The 23,623-nt window shown below is 37.5% G+C and overlaps 1 protein-coding gene across 4 annotated transcripts in view; it reads left to right on the forward strand.

The window, feature by feature from the left end:
* The window catches only part of ATF2 (activating transcription factor 2), an 86,216-nt gene that overhangs the window by 8,775 nt on the left and 53,818 nt on the right, over positions 1 to 23,623 (forward strand). For 3 of the 4 annotated variants that reach the window (XM_081242982.1, XM_081242980.1, XM_081242981.1), the window contains 2 exons: positions 7,536 to 7,610; positions 14,626 to 14,695. In XM_081242982.1, the coding sequence (XP_081099108.1) occupies positions 7,579 to 7,610; positions 14,626 to 14,695 (102 nt within the window). In that variant the 5' untranslated portion in view covers positions 7,536 to 7,578. Of the gene's footprint in view, positions 1 to 7,535; positions 7,611 to 14,625; positions 14,696 to 23,623 lie in introns of those variants that run through there. The other variant, XM_081242983.1, reaches the window with a different exon arrangement.

Consider the following 23,623-nt stretch of genomic DNA (forward strand, 5'->3'; position numbering starts at 1 on the left):
GTTCAAGAGGTGTTTCCAGACGGTAGTCCTCAGAATGCTAGTTGTCCTACCATATTGATAGTGTTTAGTAAAAAAAATTCCTAAGGTTCAGCGAATTTGGAAATATCCTTTTGGAGCTACAGTGCATATCAGCATGTAAAAGCACACTGAAGACTTTACGTAAAAGTATGTAATTTTGTTTAACCCAGAGGGTCCTAAACTTGTCTGACTAGGGAGCCCTCTGTAGCAAAGAGTTCCAATATGAAAGTCCCAACTCTCCTAGGATTTTGTAAGGATAGTAACAGGAGTTAATCCTACCCTCTTGCATGTGCTCAATAAATATTTATTGACTGAATAAGTAAATGAGACATCCGAATTTCAGGGTAGGGGGATAGTGGATGGAGGAAGATCAGAGGTGAGTGGTATTAACTAAGAAAGGAATAGATGAGTGGGAAGTAAGAGCACTCTAGGCTGAGAGAGGGAGCTGCCTAACTACAGTCAAGGGGATCAAGGGATCATTAAGACTGGGGTGGGTGGCAGAGGTCAGTCCACGCAAGGGTCTGCAGACAGTGTTAAGGATTAGAGGCCTTATCATAAGAACATTTTTTTCCATAACTTGTCCTTTCCTCTCATTTTGACTGGCACTGCTTGAGTATAAACCATCATTCTCTTTCCTGAATCTGGTAGTAACGTGTACTGGTTTTCTTATGCCTAGTGTTACTCTCACCAATCCATCCTCCACACTTCCATTAGAGATGTTGCAAAAATGCCCCTTTGATGATCTAATTCACCTATTTAAAATCTTTCCATTTTTTACAGCAGGATTAAGCAAACTTTTTCTTTAAAGAGGCAGATAAGAAGATTTTTAGGCTTTATGGGGGTCACATATAGTCTCTGTTGCTTCTTCTTCCCTACCCACTGACCATTTAAAAAATGGAAAAACTTCCTTAGCTCAACATTTTGGTGCAGGACCATAGTTTATAACCTCAGGGTGCGGGTGGGGTGGGGGAGTGAGGTTGGACTCCAGACTCCTTACTGGGGTATTAAAGGCCCTTTGAGATATGCTTCCTTCTCTGCCGTCACCTCTCTTCCCATCAGTCATATATCCCATGCTTTAGCCGTCAGAAGTTCTTAGAGGTCCTTCAGTGTACTCTGCTTTACTGTGCTTCTACATGCTGTCTCCTCTGCCCAAAACATCATCTCTTATTTCTTTGAGAAGACTAAGCCCAGGCATTACTTCCTTCAGTACCCTTCACAGACCCTCTCTTCAGGGTTGGCTAGGTACTAGTCTTAGTTAGGGGGTAGAAAATCAGATAAATTCAACCTAAAAAAAAAAGCTCATAGCTTCCCTGGTGGCGCAGTGGTTGAGAGTCCGCCTGCCGATGCAGGGGACACGGGTTCATGCCCCGGTCTGGGAAGATCCCACATGCTGCGGAGTGGCTGGGCCTGTGAGCCATGGCTGCTGGGCCTGCGTGTCTGGAGCCTGTGCTCCGCAATGGGAGAGGCCACAACAGTGAGAGGCCCGCATACCGCAAAAAAAAAAAAAAAAAAAAAAAAAAAAAAAAAAAAAGCTCATAATCAGGATGCAGAAGATTCTCACATGACCCAATCACAGAAAGCATAGTCAGGCATTGCAGAAACTTCTTTCCTTCATCTTGGCTACATGGTTTCTCGTCCCTGTTTTTCTGTGCCTACTCCATTCTGGCTTTCATTAATTTTTTTTTAAATTAATTAATGTATTTACTTTTGGCTGCATTGGGTCTTCGTTGCTGGGCGCGGGCTTTCCTTAGTTGTGTCGAGCAGGGGCTACTCTTCGTTGCGGTGCGCAGGCTTCTCATTGCGGTGGCTTCTCTTGTTGTGGAGCATGGGCTCTAGGTTTGCAGGCTTCAGTAGTTGTGGCTCACGGGCTCTAGAGTGCAGGCTCAGTAGATGTGGTGCACGGGCTTAGTTGCTCCGCGGCAGTGGGATCTTCCTGGACCAGGGATCGAACCCGCGTCCCCTGCATTGGCAGGCAGATTTTTAACCACTGCACCACCAGCGAAGTCCCTCATTAATTTATCAGTATGAACGTGGCAGAAAATGTCTACCAGTCCTGAGTATGATTTTGAATGTCTAGGGTATACCTCTGTTTGGCTGATTTATTATTATTTTTTTTCTTTTTACACATTTCCTGAAGAGGTAATCTGATTGGCTTGACTGTTCAGGTGTCTCCTCTGGTTCACCTGTAACAGGTATGTCAGGCCATGGAAATACAGGATTGCCCTTTGCTGGCAGTCTGGCTCTAAGAGGGGATTATGGGTGCAGAGGAGAGATGACCAGCTCCAGTATACCCTTTATTCCCCTATGTTCCCATAGCACTTGTGTATATCTATTATTATATGTATATCACTGAATTAGTATTACTATTTTCACTTATTTGTTTTCCTTACTAATCTGATTTTGAGGTCGGGGACCATCTTTCTTATTCTTAATGTAGTATCGGGTACAAAATAGTCAAATGTCTTCCAAATAAATTTCATAAAATAAATTATTTGTATTAGAAACGTTTGGGAATTCTGTACATTGTGTGTAACATTTAGTAATATCCATATTTTAGAAATCTGCTTTGAAACTTGAGTACATGCTTTAAATGTAAGAGGTTACAGCATTTGTAGTTCTATAACTAACTAGAAGATCAAATTCACATTTTAGACTCTAGTGATTTCTGAGATTAGTCACCAGAAATTGTTTCATTTCACCCCACCCCTATTTTCAAAGATTCATTTACTCACACTATTTTCTTTTTTTTGGTGGATGGGGGGATTAAAATACCAGCTGTAATATATTGTTAAATGAAAAAGCAAAATTCATAACAGCATGTATAGTATGCCACACTTTGTATAAAAGTGTGATATACACGTATATAATATACTTTAAATACATGGATTATCTCTGGAAAAATACATAGTAACTGGTAAGAGTGGTTATCTTTGGAAATTGGGACTGAGGTCAGGGGTGGGAAAAAAAGAAGGAGACTTACTTTATACTGTATATCCTTTTGTACTGTTTGATTTTTACCAGGGGCGTGTGCTTTTGTCCAAAAATGATTTATATGTTAAAAATTTTAAAAGAATAAAAATAGATGCCAGCTTTATTGCTGATAGGTCTGGACTGGAGAACATGTTTTGGACCTAAGCCTGAAATGAACTTTTACCCCAAGTGTAAAGACAGTGGATGCCCCACCCCAGAGGGTTAGGGAGGTCTACAGATTAGATGTTTACCCAGCCATGTAGTGAAGGACTGTAGTCTTTCCCATACCTTTCTGTGAGAAATGAACTCAGGAGCCAAGAGGGCCCTAAGTTACATATCCATAATAACCCTTTTCTCAAGTTCACTAAGTTATTTCTCCTCCTATTTGGGAGACTGAATGAGTGGATAGTGGAGATGGGCAGAAATTTTCTTCCAGATATTTTTGAGAGTCACAAGTCCTTCGTTTCTTGGTCAGGAACATGGAGAGAGGCAGAGGATAGATCCTATCATAGCTTTGGACATTTTTGTCCACATTGTCAACACCCAAGACAGACAGGGCTTGGCTGTCCCCTTCGGGGGAGACCAGCAGTATCTTAGGAATGTGCTGCTCCCACTTGACTCACACTATTTTCTGTGAAGTGAATTGGTTTCCTTCTTACTTGTTTTTGATGAGATGTAAGAAAAGCAGATATTTTAATCAGCTGCATCATTTGAATGATACAATTCAAAATGGCATGGGAATAGTGATACTACAGCCTAAAGGATTGTCTATTTTGCTTAATAGGTTTAACTCACATTTCAGATTTTAAACAAGGGAGTTACCTATAGGACAAATAATTGTCTAACACTACCCTTTGAGTCTTTATTCCGATACAGAAATTGTTCTACTAAGTTTGCTCTTAACTTTTCAGTACAGAACATAGTTTTTCTGTTGACATCTCTCTCTCTCTCTCTCTCTTTTTTTTTTTGGCCACGTGGTGAGGTATACAGGATCCTAGTTCCCCGACCAGGGATTGAACCCGTGCCCCCTGCATTGGGAGCACAGAGTCTTAACCACTGGATCACCAGGGAAGTCCCTGTTCTTTGACATCTCATAACATGAAGGTTATAAACTGGAAGCAAGCAGAGAATTGTTAGAGAATCTGTGTATTTTAGTATTTTTCTCAAAACTACTGCTGAAAACTACATGATACTAATTATATAATGGTTATATATTGAATTATTACAGTGCATGTTATTTATATATAATTTAAATTCCTTCTGTAAGTTTTTTTTTAATTAATTTATTTTTTGGCTGCATTGGGTCTTCGTTGCGCGCAGGCTTTCTCTAGTTGTGGCGAGCGGGGCTACTCTTCGTTGTGGTGCACAGGCTCTAGGCACGTGGGCTTCAGTAGTTGTGGCACATGGGCTCAGTAGTTGTGGCTCATGGGCTCTAGAGTGCAGGCTCAGTAGTTGTGGCGCACGGGCTTAGTTGCTCCGTGGCATGTGGGATCTTCCCAGACCAGGGCTCGAACCCGTGTTCCCTGCATTGGCAGGTGGATTCTTAACCACTGCGCCACCAGGGAAGTTCCTCCTTCTGTAAGTTTTTCCTTTTTTATTTTTAAGTTTTTTAGTCCAGAACCTTTTTAAGAGTAAGTTGCTAGCATGATGTCCCATTCGCCCAAATACTTTACTTTCTACAATAAGACACTCTCCTCCAAAACCATAATACAACCATGAAAATCAAGAAATTAACTTTAGGGGCTTCCCTGGTGGCGCAGTGGTTGGGAGTCCGCCTGCTGATGCAGGGGACACGGGTTTGTGCCCCCGTCCGGGAGGATCCCACGTGCCGTGGAGCAGCTGGGCCCGTGAGCCATGGCCGCTGGGCCTGCGCGTCCGGAGCCTGTGCTCTGCAGCGGGGGAGGCCACAGCAGTGGGAGGCCCGGGTATCGCAAAAAAAAAAAAAAAAAAAAAGAAATTAACTTTGAAATATTGCTACCATCTAATCTGCAGATTACATTTAAGTTTTGCCAGTTATTCCAATAATGTCTGCCCTTTATAGCAAAAGGATTCAGTCTAGAATCTCATGTTGCAGTTAGTTATCATGTCTCATTGGTCTTGTTCAGTCTGAAGCAGTTCCTCGATCTTTCCTTGACTTTGATGACTTGGACACTTTTGAAGATTATGGCCCAGTTATTTGAGGAGTTTACCTCAATTTGGTGTTGTGTAATATTTCTTCATGATTAGACTCAGGTTATGTATCTTTGGCATGACTGTTATGAAAGTGATGCTGTGTCCTCCTCATTGCAACCGAAGGGTTGCGGTGATACTGATATTGATTTTCCTTATGTTTAGTGTTGTTAACTTGGATCACTTGAGTAAAGTGATATTCGCCAGGCTTTTGTACTGTATATTACTCTTTTGCCTTTAGTAATTAAAATGTATTTTATAGGGAGATACTTTGAGAGGATGTAAACATCTTGTCTTATCAAATTTTCATTTCTACATTGGTATGTATCTTTTATATCAGATTAATTGAATCCTATTTTATTCACAGTATGATCTATTACTATCATTTATTTTGAATCTCAAATTGTCTGAGATTTGGCCACTTTCTGGCTAAATCCATAAGTCCTTCTTTACTTTCTTTGACTTATATTTACAGACCTCAGCTAGGTATTAGGAAATAGTATAAGGAATGGGAATTTTTATTGGTTGGCTAGGAAATAGTCTAGCTCCTCAACTGTAGAAGAGGAACTATAGAAGTTCCTTACTGCAGGTAAGGAACACCTTTTGTAGAAGAATGGGACAATAGTAGTCAGGGGGGTGTGGAAAAGATCAGAGAGGAGGATACGAAGGGTTAATTCCCTCAAAGCTTTTCTAGAACTATCGGATTGGTCCCTGCACTACCTGTATATTTTTATTTATTTATTTATTTATATTTTTATTGATTGATTGATTGATTGCGGTACGCAGGCCTCTCACTGTTGTGGCCTCTCCGGTTGCGGAGCACAGGCTCCGGGCGCGCAGGCTCAGCGGCCATGGCTCACGGGCCCAGCCGCTCCACGGCATGTGGGATCTTCCTGGACCAGGGCACACACCCCACCCATGTCCCCTGCATCGGTAGGCAGACTCTCAACCACTGTGCCACTAGGGAAGCCCCTACCTGTATATTTTTAATATTTTAACTGTTATTCTTACCAAATTGAATTGAAATTATATTTCTGTATTCTTTCCTCTGCTTGACTGAAAGTTTCTCAAAGTGGAGGAACTGTTTGTTTTGTTTTGTTTTGTTTTTGGACTGTTTGTTTTTTCACCTTTGTGTCTTGCCGTGAGTTTGGTGTTTAAATGTTTCTTGAACTTAACTGAGTTTAAATATTGCTTTGATTTTTCAAAGCAATATGAACTGCATTTATTAGTTTTAGAAGTTTTTTGAGTTAGATAACTTAAACTAAATTTATCTGACTTTTTCATATCATACGGCTGTTTATTCATTCCTTAATATTTAATGAGTAAATGCTACTATAAGCTAGGCACTGTTTCAGGTAGTTAACCCAAAGATAAGTTTCTTATCTTCATTGAGTTCACATTCTACTGGTAATGACTGAAGCATAACTCTTATAGGTTTCCTTTGGATTATTCTAGTGTTTTTTCCCCTCTTCTCACAGGCAACATGGTAAAGTTGAATGTGAATGATGAAATGTAACCTTACCAGATAAATAGAAGTTTTGCCTGGGACCAGGAAAAGAACTTTCTTCTTCCTTTCTCCTATATCAGACCATCTTTGACTCCAGGACTCAGAACTGTAGCTATTTACACATTTCCCCATAGGAATTACCCAATTTTCCTGAGCAGGACATTCTTGACACCACATTTATAAGCAAAATTATGTAAAATAAAAATTTTCTATGTGTACCATTGGCTTATTTGGATAAGCATATAGTTAACTCTGTTTGCCACTACGTGGGGTTTCAGTGAATGTAATGGAGGATTAGCAGAGTTTAAAGATGAGCCACTGACCCTTATAGTTTAAACATAGTTTAAGTATGTTGTACTTGTCCTTAAGCTAATGTCAAATAAGTAAGCTATAAAGTTAGGGACGAGGGAACTTCTTATAAAGATCAACTATCATTACATTTTGGGACAAATAGTGATGAATTAGGCTGAGAACCAGACCATCACTGACTACATTTTTTAAAACTTAAAGCTTTCTGAATAGATATTTTGAAATACTAGATCTCATCTTTTCATCAGACATCAAAAGTCAGAATTTTCACTCTTTTAATTACTGCTCTTCAACCACAGCCCTAAAGGCTAAGTTAAATGTTTCTCTTTTACCCTCTTTATGGTGGAGTTGGATATATTAATACCTATGTTTAAGGCATTTATATGGGTGTTCATATTTTAGGAGCAGTGCTCTATTATAAAGATTCTTAATAGTGAGTGGGTTTTTGGATGACAGTAGTGTTACAAAGAGTGTAATTATTTGAGTGCTTTTATTGTTTTACTGTGTTTCAAGAAATGTTTCAAAACTATATTTAACAGTGTGAAACCACTTCATTTTTCAGTATCCTTGCCATGAAAAAGAGGACGTGATAAGTTGTACAACTTATGAAATTCAAGTTACATGTGAATTCTGCCAGGTGTGTATGCAATATTTGGTATTTTGTGCTTTTTTCATATTTTAGATTATAAAAATTCTCATAGGTTATTTCTAGATAAATATTTCAAGTGTTTTTCATAAATAAGAAAATACTTATTTAGTATGTAGTTTAGCTACTACTTCTGTTGTATTTTAAAATTATCAAATAGAGCATCAAAATACACTTAACTATGACAAGCATAAGCATATTTTAGGGTTTTGATTTCTCCTAAAATGAGTTCCAAATAATACTAGTCCCATGAGATGTTCTGTGAAAAAGGTTCAAATAGAAAATGGATGTGGCAAAAATGCTGTATTCTAGGTGCTCTTCTTTCTGGTCATTTCTCTTGAACATATAAAGTCTGAAAAGTCCTGCCCCCCAAAAACAGTATTCTAGCATTTCCCAAATTTGGCCATAATAGTGATTGTCATCTCTGTTCCTGAAGAGAAACTTATTTCCGAAAGGTTAACAAACTAGTGTTGAAAAAGAAACAATGTTACAGAATTTTTAGTTGTCAAATATAGTTGTTATATGTAATTTCTATGAAGAAAGCAAAAACAAAAACCTACAAGTTATTGGAAGGAATAATTGGAAACTTTAAGTCTATATCAAAAAGTAGGAAAATAATCTTGACTCAAAAATGTCTTTTTGTAGTTGTTTGGTTCAAATCAGGATCCAAGAAAGTCCCCATGTTGCATTTTGTTTAGTATATTTATTAGACCTCTTTTAATCTAAAACAGTTCCCCTCCTCTACCTCCTCTTTTCTTTAGTTCCCCATGACGTTTGTTTCTTGAAGAAACCAGGTCTTTTGTCCTGTAGAATTTGGCTAATTCCAGCTTGGTGATGTTGTTTGACATGTTTTTCTTTTTTTTTCTTTTTTAGGTTAGAAGATTCTTTTTAAATTTTATTTATTTATTTTTTATACAGCAGGTTCTTATTAGTTATCTGTTTTATACATATTACTGTATACATGTCAATCCCGGTCTCCCAATTCATCCCACCCCCACCCCCACTTTCCCCTCTTGGTGTCCATATGTTTGTTCTGTACATCTGTGTCTCTGTTTTTGCCTTACAACCCAGTTCATCTGTACCATTTTTTCTGGATTCCACATATAATATGCGTTAATATACGGTATTTGTTTTTCTCTTTCTGACTTACTTCACTCTGTATGACAGTCTCTAGGTCTGTCCACATCTCTACAGATGACCCAATTTTGTTACTTGTTATGGCTAAGTAGTACTCCATTGTATATATGTACCATGTCTTCTTTATCCATTTGTCTGTCGATGGGCATTTAGGTTGCTTCCATGACCTGGCTATTGTAAATAGTGCTGCAGTGAACATTGGGGTGCATGTGTCTTTTTTTTGTTGTTGTTGTTGCAATACTCGGCCTCTCACTGCTGTGGCCTCTCCCGTTGCGGAGCACAGGCTCTGGACGCGCAGGCCCAGTGGCCATGGCTCACGGGCCCAGCCGCTCCGCAGCATGTGGGATCCTCCCGGACCAGGGCATGAACCCGTGTCCCCTGCATCAGCAGGTGGACTCTCAACCACTGCACCACCAGGGAAGCCCGCATGTGTCTTTTTGAATTGCAGTTTTCTCTGGTTATATGCCCAGTACTGGGATTACTGGGTCATATGGTAATTCTATATTTAGTTTTTTAAGGAATCTCCATACTGTTCTTCATAGTGGCTGTATCAATTTACATTCCCACCAGCAGTGCAAGAGGGTTCCCTTTTCTCCACACCCTCTCCAGCATTTGTTGTTTGTAGATTTCCTGATGATGCCCATTCTAACTGGTGTGAGGTGATACCTCATTGTAGTTTTGATTTGCATTTCTCTAATAATTAGTAATGTTGAGCAGCTTTTCATGCGCCTCTTGGCTATCTGTATGTCTTCTTTGGAGAGATGTCTATTTAGGTCTTCTGCCCATTTTTTGATTGGGCTGTTTGTTTTTTTAATATTGAGCTGCATGAGCTGTTTATATATTTTGGAGATTAATCCTTTGTCCATTGATTCGTTTGCAAATATTTTTCCCATTCTGAGGGTTGTCTTTTCGTTTTGTTTATAGTCTCCTTTGCTGTTCAAAAGCTTTTAAGTTTCATTAGGTCCCATTTGTTTATTTTTGTTGTTATTTCCATTACTGTAGGAGGTGGGTCAAAAAAGATCTTGCTGTGATTTATGTCAGAGTGTTCTTCCTATGTTTTCCTCTAAGAGTTTTATAGTGTCCGGTCTTACATTTAGGTCTTGAATCCAGTTTGAGTTTATTTTGGTGTATGGTGTTAGGGAGTGTTCTAATTTCATTCTTTTACATGTACCTGTCCAGTTTTCCCAGCACCACTTGTTGAAGAGACTGTCTTTTCTCTGTTGTATATCCTTACCTCCTTTGTTGTAGATTAGTTGATCATAGGTGCGTGGGTTTATCTCTGGGCTTTCTATCCTGTTCCGTTGATGTATATTTCTCTTTTTGTGCCAGTACCATATTGTCTTCATTACTGTAGCTTTGTGGTATAGTCGGAAGTCAGGAAGTCTGATTCCTCCAGCTCTGTTTTTTTCCCTCAAGACTGCTTTGGCTATTCGGGGTCTTTTGTGTTTGCACACAAATTTTAAGATTTTTTGTTCTAATTCTGTAAAAAAAAAAAAATGCCACTGGTAATTTGATAGGGATTGCATTGAATCTGTAGATTGCTTTGGGTAGTATAGTCATTTTCACAATATTGATTCTTCCAATCCAAGAACATGGTATATCTCTCCATCTGTTTGTGTCGTCTTTAATTTCTTTCATCAGTGTCTTACAGTTTTCTGCATACAGGTCTTTTGTCTCCTTAGGTAGGTTTATTCCTAGGTATTTTATTCTGTTTGTTGCAATGGTAAATGGGAGTGTTTCCTTAATTTCTCTTTCAGATTCTTCATCATTAGTGTATAGGAATGCAAGAGATTTCTGTGCATTAATTTTGTATCCTGCTACTTTACCAGATTCATTGATTAGCTCCAGGAGTTTTCTGGTGTCATCTTTAGGATTCTCTATGTATAGTATCATGTCATCTGCAAACAGTGACAGTTTTACTTCTTCTTTTCCAATTTGTATTCCTTTTATTTCTTTTTCTTCTCTGATTGCCTTGGCTAAAACTTCCAAAGCTATGTTGAATAATAGTGGTGAGAGTGGACATTGTTGTCTTGTTCCTGACCTTAGAGGAAATGCTTTCAGTTTTAAACCATTGAGAATGATGTTTGCTGTGGGTTTGTCATATATTGCCTTTATTATGTTGAGGTACGTTCCCTCTATGCCCACTTTCTGGAGAGTTTTTATCATAAATGGGTGTTGAATTTTGTCAAAAGCTCTTTCTGCGTCTATTGAGATGATCATTTGGTTTTTATTCTTCAATTTGTTAATATGGCATATCACACATATTAATTGACTTGCATTATATTGAAGAATCCTTGCATCCCTGGGATAAATCCCGCTTGATCTTGGTGTATGGTCCTTTTAATGTGTTGTTGGATTCTGTTTCCTAGTTTTTTTTTTGTTTTTTTTTTTGCTGTACGCGGGCCTCTCCTTGTTGTGGCCTCTCCCGCTGCGGAGCACAGGCTCCGGACGCGCAGGCTCAGCGGCCATGGCTCACGTGCCCAGCCGCTCCGTGGCATGTGGGATCCTCCCGGACCGGGGCACAGACCCGTGTCCCCTGCATCGGCAGGAGGACTCTCAACCACTGCGCCACCAGGGAAGCCCCTGTTGCCTAGTATTTTATTGAGGGTTTTTGCACCTATATTCATAGGTGATATTGGTCTGTAATTTTCTTTTTGTGTAGTATCTTTGTCTGGTTTTGGTATCAGGGTGATGGTGGCCTCTTAGAATTAGTTGAGAGTGTTCCTTTCTCTGCAAGTTTTTGGAAGTGTTTGAGAAGGATGGGTGTTAGCTCTTCTCTAAATGTTTGATAGAATTCACCTGTGAAGCCATCTGGTCCTGGACTTTTGTTTTTTGGAAGATTTTTAATCACAGTTTCAATTTTATTACTTGTGATTAGTCTGTTCATATTCTATTTCTTCCAGGTTCAGTCTTGGAAGATTATACCTTTCTAAGAACTTGTCCATTTCTTCCAGGTTGTCCATTTTATTGGCATAGAGTTGCTTGTAGTAGTCTCTTAGGATGCTTTGTATTTCTGCGGTGTCCGTTGTAACTTCTCCTTTTTCATTTCTAATTTTATTGATTTGAGTCCTCTCCCTCTTTTTCTGGATGAGTCTGGCTAAAGGTTTATCAATTTTGTTTAACTTCTCAATGAACCAGCTTTTAGTTTTATTGATCTTTGCTGTTGTTTTCTTTGTTTCTATTTCATTTATTTCTGCTCTGATCTTTATGATTTCCTTCCTTCTGCTAACTTTCGGGGTTTTTTGTTCTTCTTTCTCTAGTTCCTTTAGGTGTAAGGTTAGATTGTTTATTTGAGATTTTTCTTGTTTCTTGAGGTAGGCTTGTATCGCTATAAACTTCCATCTTAGAACTGCTTTTGCTGCATCCCATAGGTTTTGGATCATCGTGTTTTCATTGTCATTTGTCTCTAGGTATTTTTTGATTTCCTCTTTGATTTCTTCAGTGATCTCTTGGTTATTTAGTAACGTATTGTTTAGCCTCCATGTGTTTGTGTTTCTTACGTTTTTTTCCCCTGTAACTGATTTCTAATTTCATAGCAATGTGGTCAGAAAAGATGCTTGATATGATTTCAGTTTTCTTAAATTTACTGAGGCTTGATTTGTGACCCAAGATGTGATCTATCCTGGAGAATGTTCCATGCGCACTTGAGAAGAAAGTGTAATCTGCTGTCTTTGGATGGAATGTCCTGTAGATGTCATTTAAATCTATCTGGTCTAAAGATAAAGCTTGTGTTTCCTTATCAATTTTCTCTCTGGATGATCTATTAGTGTAAGTGAAGTGTTAAAGTCCCCCACTATTACTGTGTTACTGTCGATGTCCTCTTTTATAGCTGTTAGCAGTTGCCTTATGTATTGAGGTGCTCCTATGTTGGGTGCATATATATTTATAATTGTTGTATCTTCTTCTTAGATTGATCCCTTGATCATTATGTAGTGTCCTTCCTTGTCTCTTATAACATTCTTTATTTTAAAGTCTATTTTATCTGACATGAGTATTGCTATTCCAGCTTTCTTTTGATTTCCATTTGCATGGAATATCTTTTTCCATCCCCTCAGTTTCAGTCTGTATGTGTCCCTAGGTCTGAAGTGGGTCTCTTGTAGACAGCATATACATGGGTCTTATTTTTGTATCCATTCAGTGAGCCTGTGTCTTCTGCTTGGGGCATTTAATACATTCACGTTTAAGGTAATTATCAGTATCTATGTTCCTATTACCATTTTCTTAATTGTTATGGGTTTTTTTCCTAGGCCCTTTTCTTTTGTGTTTCCCTCTTAGAGAAGTTCCTTTAACATTTGTTGTGGAGCTGGTTTGGTGGTGCTGAATTCTCTTAGCTTTTGCTTGTCTGTAAAGCTTTTGATTTCTCTGTTGAATCTGAATGAGATCCTGCCGGGTAGAGTAATCTTGGTTGTAGGTTCTTCCCTTTCATCACTGTAAATATATCTTGCCACTCCCTTCTGCCTTGTAGAGTTTCTGCTGAAAAATCAGCTGTTAACCTTATGGGAGTTCCCGTGTATGTTATTTGTCATTTTTCCCTTGTTGCTTTCCATAATTTTTCTTTGTCTTTAATTTTTGTCAATTTGATTACTATGTGTCTCGGCATGTTTCTCCTTGGGTTTATCCTGCCTGGACTCTCTGTGCTTCCTGGACTTGGGTGGCTGTTTCGTTTCCCACGTTAGGGAAGTTTTCAACTATAATCTCTTCAGATATTTTCTCGGGTCCTTTCTCTCTCTCTTCTCCTTCTGGGACCCGTATAATGTGAATGTTGGTGTGTTTAATGTTGTTCCAGAGGTCTCTTAGGCTGTCCTCATTTCTTTTCATTCTTTTTTATTTATTCTGTTCCACAGCAGTGAATTCCACCATTCTGTCTTCCAGGTCACTTATCCTTTCTTCTGCCTCAGTTATTCTGCTATTGATTCCTTCTAGTGTAGTTCTCAGTTATTGTATTGTTCATCTCTGTTTGTTTGTTCTTTAATTCTTCTAGGTGTTTGTTCTTTAATTCTTCTAGGTCTTTGTTCAACATTTCTTGCACCTTCTTCATCTTTGCCTCCTTTCTTCTTCCAAGGTCCTGGATCATCTTCACTATCATTATTCTGAATTCTTTTTCTTGAAGGTTGCCTATCTCCACTTCATTTAATTGTTTTTCTGGGTTTTTATCTTGTTCCTTCATCTGGTACATAGTCCTCTGCCTTTTCATTTTGTCTGTCTCTGTGAATGTGGTTTTCGATCCACAGGCTGCAGAATTGTAGTTCTTCTTGCTTCTGCTGTCTCCCCTTTTGACATGTTTTTCTATCTCCTATATTTCCTGTAGTTGGATCTAGAGAGGCTTGATTAGATTCAGGCTTGACTTTTTTTCCCCCCAAGAATCCTTTGTGTGCTTTCTGTTGCATCGTATCAGGGGGCACATAATGTTTGTCTCACTTTTAGTGATGTTAATTTAAGACTGACCTGTGAGTTCAGATGCTGTCAACCTGACCCAGCCATTATAAAGTTCCCGTCACCTTTGTTCCTGATTGTTTTATCAGACATGGATGATAGTTACCTAGTCCATGATTTCATTGGGGTTTAAAGTGGTTATCTTCTAATTATTTCATTCTTTCTGCACTTATGCTACTGAACAGGAAAGATTTAGCCTGATAGATCAGGGTTCCTAATATTTTTTTCTGTAGTATAAAATCTGCATGTTACATGTCTCTGTTCATAATAAGAAAATGGAAGGTGGGGTTAAAATGTCAGTAAAAGTGTTTTGCTTCACATTCAGATAGAAGGTGATAAGCTTAGTGAAAATCAAATAATATTACATTTTAAGTTGTTCTTTATTTAAAAATCTGTACTGTGAAACATTTAGCCATTTCTTAATGTTTTATTATAGGCAATACAAGGACCTGTGGAATATGAGTGATGACAAACCCTTTCTATGTACTGCCCCTGGATGTGGCCAGGTAATATATAAATTGTTTTGTATATTCATATTTAGTAAAACACTTATGACAATATATGTTGTCATTAAAAGGATTCTTTTACAGTGTTTTGTATAATTTTGGAGTTAGAATGAAAATAACCCTGAAAAATTGGGGGAAGAAATTAATTTTCCTCAATAGCACATCTGAGTTTTAAAAAATACAATCTAATATGGAAAAAAAATTAAGTCTTGTAAGGGAAAGATGGAAAACCTGGAGAAAATCCAAGATTTAAAAGTATATTCATTTGACCATTATTGGTTGAAAATCATTGTGAATTGCCTAATTGGAAATCAGATATACATTATCTTTTATGAAAATTAGTTTACTTGCTGAACTCTTGTGAAAATAACTAATGTTTACCTCTGAGCATATCACTAATATATTAATGTTCTTAAGTATAACATTTTTAATATAGAGCATGTATGGAAGCATTTTTAGAAAATAATATTTTAGTGTTATTACAGAAAATAATATTTCAGTGTTTTTTAATAGGCCATTAAATTATTAATCTATTACTCTTATAATAATCTTAAAATAACTATAGACACTAAGGAATGAAAGAATAAATTTAATGTGTAGTAAAATTACAGAGTACTTAAATATACAAACTATAAATCATAAATAGGTATTAAAGTGTTTCTTTGGTTCTCATTGTTTTCTTTAGCTGATATTTTAAATGGAGGTATAATTTATATACAATAAACTTCACATACTTATAGTGTACAGTTTGATACATTTTAACATATGTATGTATCCATAAAACCATCACCACAATTAAGATAGTGAATATATTCATCATCCCGAAAAGTTTCCTCATGTTTATTTGTTATACCTCCCTCCCATCCCTCTCAACCATTGATCTGCCTTCTGTCACTATAGGTTAGTTTGTATTTCCCAGAATTTTATATAAATGGAATCATACAGTATGTACTTTTGACTGGATTCTTTCCTTCCACATAATTAATTTACAATTTCTGCATGTTATGTGATTAGTAGTTAATTCCTTTTCATTGAGGAACAGTATTTCCTTATTTCACCACTAGTTTATTTATTCACTTGTTTATGGACATTTGTCTTATTTCCAGTTTTTAGTTGTTGCAGATAAAGCTGTTGTGAATGTTTATGTATAAGTCTTTGACTGAATGCATGCTTTCTTTTCTCTTGGGTGAGTACCTAGGAGAGTAGTGGTGGGATCATATGTAATATATAATAGGAAATTGCCAAACTGCTTTCCAAAACAGAGGTGTCACTTTGCATTTCCACCAACAGTCTATGAGAGGTCCTGTTGTATCATATCTTTGCCAACATTTGGTGTCAATCTTTTAATTTTAGCCATTTTCATTGTGTGTATACTGATATATAAAGTGTTACTTTGCATTTCTTTGTTGACTGATGAAAAAATGAGCACTATTTCATGTGCTTATTGGCCATTCGTATACTTTACTTTTTGTGAAATATCTTTTCAAATCTTCTACTTGTTTTTAAAAATTAGGTTGCCTGTCTTTTAATTATTGAGTTGTATGAGTTCTTTAAATATCCTGGGTACCAGTCTATCATCAAATATTTCTCCAGGTCTGTGGTTTCCAACATGATTTTCATAATAGTATCTTTTGATGAACAGATGTTTCTAATTTTAATGAAGTCTAATGTATTAATTTTTTCTCTTCTTTTGTTGTTGTTTTTTGTGACTTATCCAAGAAACTTTTGCTTAACCTTAAGTCACAAAGATATTCTCCATTGCTTTCCTCTGAAAGCTTGGTTTTTCATTTCGGTCTCTTGCACCTTGAATTAATTTTTGTGTATAGTGTGAGGTAGGAGTTGAAGCTCACTTTTTTTTCCGTATGGTTTCTCAGATATTCCAGTGTCGTTTGTTGAAAAGATTTTCCTTTCTCCATTAAATTGCTTCATCCCCTTTATTGAAAATCAAATGATTTGTGTAAGTGTGGATCTATTTCTTAGCTTTCTATTCTGTTCCTTTCATCAATCTGTGAACTTTTATGCCAGTACCATACTGTCTTGATTGCTTTAGCTTTACAGTAAGCCTTCCAGTCAGGTAGGGTAAATTCTCCAATTTAGTTCTTTTTCAGGATTGTTTTAGATAGTATTTTTTTTTTTTTTTTTTTTTTTTTTTTTTTGCGGTACGCGGGCCTCCCACCGCCGTGACCTCTCCCGCTGCGGAGCACAGGCTCCGGATGCGCAGGCTCAGCGGCCATGGCTCACGGGCCCAGCCGCTCCACGGCGCGCGGGATCCCCCCCGGACCGGGGCATGAACCCGCGCCCCCCGCATCGGCAGGCGGACTCCCAGCCACTGCGCCACCAGGGAAGCCCTTTTAGATAGTATTTTAATTCTAATCATTCTGGTGAGGGTATAGTGGTATCTAAAGATTTTAATTTACATGGTGTCCAATGATGTTGAGCAGGGTAAAGGTAGGAGTTACCAGGGTTGGTGATATTTTAGATAGGTTGGTCAGGGAATGCCTCTGTAATAAGGTGACATTTGAAGACAGATGTGGGAGCAAACCCTGCACATACCTGGGGGAAGAGTTTTCCTGACTGAAGGAACAGCAAATATAAAGGCTGGTAGGGAAGAAATGGATTTGGTGTGTTTAAAACAGAAAGATGACTGTTGCGGCTGGAGCATATAGTGATTAATGAGGATAAGGGTAGGAGATGATGTCAGAAAGGTAAGGGAATAAAAAGAGACCATAACCTGTAGGGCTTTTGTTGACTGTGATAAGGTATTTGGATTTTATTCAGAGAGCAATGAAAAGCCATTGCTGAGCTAATAGTGAAAGTAGAGACTGGCAGCAGTCAGAGAGATAGTGGTGGCTTTGACTAGGTGGTAATAATGGACAAACAGAGAAATAGACTGATTTGACATATATTTTGGGGATGTATTTTGTATACATTTTTCTATAAATTCAGGAAAGCTAAAAATTGCCATTTCTAAAATCCTTTTCAGCTAGAATTCTGGGTATGATTTTAGGTTCCACCAACCAGATTTACTCATTCTGGTAAATTACATTTACTCCTTGGATTTGGGACCAAGTTGAATGGAAAAGTGGTCTTACTCAAGTCCTCCATTTTGCTGGAATGGATTGGACAGACACAGCATGATTCTTTAATCCCTGGACTACAGCTAATACAATATGTTTCTAGAGCCAGCCTTTGGACCATGACCAGTTTTGCTGTGTTCTAGGAATCATTGGTGGAAACTCAGTCTCAAACCAGTCCCTAATTCCTTGTCCTCTCCTTTTCTGCTTAAAATAGTTGGAATTGTTATTTTGTGATTGAGTCTTTAGTAATATACACACCATTTTAAATAAAAAGAATTACATTTAAATTTACTTAAGAGAGCTTCCAAATGAAGCCAACAAAAGATCGGGGGGGATTTGATTTCAGGATGAACCCAAGAAGTCGAATTAGTACCATCCAACCTTCCCTGTTTTTGGTGCCTCTGCGCCAAAACTATCCCTTCCATCTTCTGCCTCCACTCCAACTCCCAAGGCCAGGCTGTCGTTTCTCCCTATCTGGGAGATAGAACCAGTGAAAGAATGACTCAGTAAAATTAGGGGAAATAAGGCAAATGGAAATGAGATAGTCTTCAGGTCAAGAAGATATTTTAAAATTGCTGAGAAAAATTACACAATCTGTTCAAGCATATCCAGACTGTTTATAGACACTATTAAAGGTTTGCTTCCTTAGCTGATGGGGTGAGGCAAATGGAACATTACACAGCACATCCCTGGGGTAAAGTAAGAGTTTATTCACCTCAACACCAGATGCAGAAAGTCTGGGAACTTTTTAATATTCATTGTTTAAGTTCTCACAGCAGACTGCCTTGCACATGCCCAGTCTGTGTCCATGGCACAAATGGCCAAGAGACTGAGAGGTAGACTACCTCTTAGCCTGCCAAGAAGAGACCCTTCGTAGGGCTAAGGTCTTCTATGAACATAACAAGGGTGTTCCAGCACTTTATCAGGCCCAAAAGTCATCCATTGTTCTTCCTCATAATATATATCAGCAACATTTCCATCTAATGATCCTGCCTATAAATCAGTCTATGATTATTTTGACATTTTCTACCATAAGAATGTTTATACTTTTGGCAAAGCAGCAACCATTTTACTTCAGTGATATTAAAAGTACTCTTGCACTCTCATTCATTGCTGGTAAAAGTGCAAGATGGCACACCCCCTAGAGGGAGTTTGGCAATATCTAGCAAAATGACACATGCATTTACCCTTTGACCCAACAATCCTACTTCTGGGATTCTATCCCAAAGATGCACTGTCAAAACTATGAAAAGACATATGCCCAAGGTTATTAGATATATGTTCAATATATTTTGTTACCTGTCAGTCTCTGGACAATAGTATTCCAGGAGAATAGAAGCAAAAGCTATAAAGCTTCTTGAAGCTTCAGTTTGGAAGTGACAGGTCATCACTTCTGCAGCATTCTGTTGATCAGTGCAAGTCACCAGACCAGCCCAGACTCAAGGGGTGGGGAAATAGATACCCTCCTCTGGATGGGAGAACCAGCCTTACCACATTGCAAAGGAAGGAGGGTACATATCATAATGGAAGGAATTTGTGGCCATATTTTACAATCTGTCACAGACAAATACTGAAATACTTACAGGTAAAATAATTTCTGGGGTTGGCCTCAAAAAAATCCATTGGGTGAATGGTGAGTAGAGATGAAATGAGATGGATCATAGGTTGATAATTGCTAAAGCTGGGTGAATGTGCAAAGGGGTTTATTACACTATTTCTTTTTAATTTACTAAAATGCAGCAGAAGAAAAAGAAACCTGTTGCTGAATGTAAGAACATATGTATGTATGTGTATCAGAGATTGTTTAAAAGACCTAATGTTTTTTAAAAATATGAAAAACATTAAGAAGTTAGAATTGTTTTTTAGACTCCCTGTTACGAAAGGAGTTAACATTCATTTTTCCTCTTACTTCTTCCCTCTCCCTTGATGTCTGATAATAATTTTTCAGTTGTCAGGGTTTGTAATACATTTTGTCTGATAATCTATAATCCCCATATTTCTTTAGTTTTACTTCTGTATTTAAATAGTATAGATAGAGAGGAAGGGTGAGAACTAAGCTTTAAGGCACTCCAGTGTTCAGAAGTCAGAAAGAGGGGGAAGCTGTAGCAGAGGAGACTGAGAAGCAAGCAGACAATGAAGAGAATTGTGTTCTGGAAGTCAAGTAGAAAAAGGATTTCAAAGTGTGGGGGAACAATGTAGTCATATAGTTGATAGAGTAAGGTGAGAATTCAGTATTTGTTATCGGATTTAGAAAAATGGGGATTATTAGACACCTTGCTAAGAGTAGCTTCAGTGAAGCAGCAGTGACAACAGTGAGATTGGAGTTAGCCTGACAAGTAAAGGTGGAGAACCAGAAGTAGAGACATTATAAGATACCTTTTTCTTGGAATTTAGCTTAAAGGGAACAGTCAAATAACTGCTGGAGGAGAACTGAAGATGGAGTTTTTTTGCTTGTTTTGAATTTTAAGGTGGGACTATCACAGCATATTTGACACTGCAGAGAGAGGGACTGTTGCAGGAATGGGGTCCTTAAAAGAGGATGGGATCCGGTGTTCAAATGAAGGGACTGGCCTTAGAAAGGACCATAGGCAATTTATCCATAGTAACTGAAAGTGAAAAGGCGGGAAGAGGTGTGGAAGGTTTGAATAGAGAAGAGGAAGCATATCAAAACTTAGACATACAAACATTTCTTCGATATGGTCACCATAAAAAAACTACATTTCTGTTCATTCCATTACACAAAAGAAATCACTTTTAGAAGCTATGGCACATTGTTTTAAAGAGACTTGTATTACTTAGGATGCTGGCTGAAACAAAGACTCAACCTTAATAGATTGAGCAGTTTGTTCTTTATGTAATAACTGGGAAGTAGGAGTCCCAGGGCTGGCTGGTTCTATAACCCTCAACATGCTACTTCCATTTTTAGCTCCAAGATGGCTGTTCCAGCTCCTGACTCAAGTCCATATTCCAGCAATAAGGGAGGGAGAAGGGGAAGCAAAACACAGCATGTATACACCCATCATTTTAGGAGCATTAACTGGAAGTAATGCATATAATTTTCACTCATTCTTTTGGTCCCAGCCCAATCATATGCCCACCTAACTGCAAAGAAAGCTAGAAAATGTGGTCTTTGTCCTGGGCAGCCAAGTGCTCACCTAAAATTCAGAAGTTCTTTTGTTGAAGGAAAAAGAGTAATAGATATTGAGGGACAGCTGGCTGTCCTTGTCATAGTTTTCAGAGATGATTTTGAATTTGGTAACCTAACAAAAACTCATTTGGAGCCTGAGTCTGGTTAAGCTGGGTAATACTGAAATTACCAGTCTTGAGTTTAGTTAATAGTAATATATCAATGTTGGTTTCTTAGTTTTGACAAACGTACCACAGTAATGTAAGATGAGAACATTGGGGAAACAAACTGAGTAGTAATGAGTATGTGAGAACTCTCTGTACTGTTATTGCAACTTTTCTGTAAACTTAAAGGTTTTCCAAAATAAAAAGTTTATTCAAAACAGTAACAACAAAAAGCTCTACCTGAGAAACACAAAAAAGTTGCTTATGAACCACAGAATAGAGCTTTCAGATATTTATCAAGTGTATATATACCATGTCTATTATTTGTGCTCCAACTTGTTTCAAAAAGGATTTGAGGAATTAAAGTTTCATATAATAGTTGTCATAGTAATAAAAACAGTTATAACAGTAGTAACATTTTTTAACTTAGCCAGTCACTGTGCTAAGAAGCTTATGTGGGTTATGTCATTTAATCCTGCAACACCCCTATAAAATGGGTGCTACTGGCCTTATTTTACAAGTGAGCAGTCGAACTTAAATATTTATTACTGAATGTCTCTCAGTCACAGAACCTGCAAATATTGAAGATAAGTTTGAACCCAAGCCTACTCTTGTGTTAACATTTATAGTGAAACATCCCTAAATAGAATGTTCAGGCTTCAAGGTATATTTGAATACAGGTCTTTGTATATGTATTTTTTTTCAATTAACATTAAAGGTTTTTATTTTCTCATAATTACAAAAGCATCACTGAAAATGTTGACAAAAAGAAAAAATAAAATCCAGAGAGGACTTCTGTTAACATTTGATGTATTTCCTATATCCTTCCCTCCTTTTATTTATTCAAACAAAATTGGGATCATACTGCACATATAGTTTTATATTCTGTTGGTATGCAGATGACACTATGTGTATTATGGGCATTTTGTGTGTTAATTGAAAACATGGGTTTGAGTTCCTGTGTAGTATTCTATTGCCAGAATGTGTCCCATAATCTATTTACCCATTCCTCTTTTATGACCTAAAAATTAATTATTATGGCCTTAAAAAATCACAACATTGTGGTGAGTATTCTTCTGTATTACCCTTTATATGCATCTTTAATTAATTCCTCAAAATACATTTTTAGAAATCAAATTATTGGGTGAAAATGTATACACATTTTTAAGGTTCTTCATACATTTTGCATATTGTTTTTAAAAGCTAAAACAATTTATTTTCACTAGTAATTTATCTAAGCACCGTTCTCATCATGAACACTCCAATCCTAGGTATTATTAACTATTTTTTGTCCTATACTTGTTCCCTAAGATACTTAAAATAGTCTAATCTCTGTGTTATAATAATACCCTGTAACTGTTACTGGCCAAAATGATAATCCGGCTAAGGTCAACATCATCCATTTGTTAAATCTTGCTTAGAACAGAAATGGTATAGTCTCTCTCTAGATTCAAATAGTATTTCCTAGGAAATCAGGAATTCTAATAAGAATTGATTTTAGAAACACCAATTTATTGGTGGTATTACAAATTACTTTTTGTCACTAGTAGGTGATAACATTATTCCAAATTTGAATTTCAGCCTTAAAAAACTTAATGGACTTAAATTTTCAAATAGGTCTTAAAATTTTTTAATACATTTTGTTGATAATGTCATCTCAGAGAGAGAGACTTATAGAATTCAATGCAGAGGATTTTAACTTTTGACTCTTTATATTACAATTTTTTTCATATGCTCACTCAGTCACTATTAGGTATTTCACAGAAAGAGTCCTATTCATTTCATTTGTTTTAACATGATGTTCCATTGAATTCAGTAAAAGAGACAAAGTTGAGATAATTTAGTGAAAGATTCATTTAACATTGAAACTCATTTTATTGATAGTATCTTTGCTTTTGGTGATACTCTTATTGAAAATTCTTTCTTTGGTAGAATGTTAATACGTTATAAGCTGTTTTACAAAGGAGATAATCATTTTATTTAATCTAAGGTTTCAGTGAAGGTGTGAGAGTGGGAGTGTGTATGTGTGTGTGTTTAATTAGTAACTTCCTGATGTTGAATAAAATAATTCAGCTAGGGCTTCCCTGGTGGTGCAGTGGTGGAGAGTCTGCCTGCCAATGCAGGGGACACGGGTTCGTGCCCCGGTCCGGGAAGATCCCACATGCCGCAGAGCGCCTGGGCCCGTGAGCCATGGCCACTGAGCCTGCGCGTCCGGAGCCTGTGCTCCGCAACGGGAGAGGCCACAACAGTGAGAGGCCCGCATACCGCAAAAATAATAATAATAATAATAATTCAGCTAGTTAAAGAAGTAGTAAAATGGGCTATTGGCCTGATGGCTTTATAACTTAGTACCTATTTAATCTATTTTAAATAGGAATAATAATCTATATCATGGATATGAATGCATGTATTGAATGCAGAATGACTGATTTCTTAGGAAGTTAATTCTGGTAAGAGTGTTCAAGCCTTGGAAACACAGATTTCTCAGATACCAGAGCTTAAATTAATTTATTATGGAAGCAGCTATTTCACCTCCCTCCTATCTGTCAGGTTACCCATC

Source organism: Mesoplodon bidens, assembly GCF_964165515.1.
Source record: "Mesoplodon bidens genome assembly, chromosome: 8".
In the NCBI taxonomy this organism is placed as follows: domain Eukaryota; kingdom Metazoa; phylum Chordata; class Mammalia; order Artiodactyla; family Ziphiidae; genus Mesoplodon; species Mesoplodon bidens.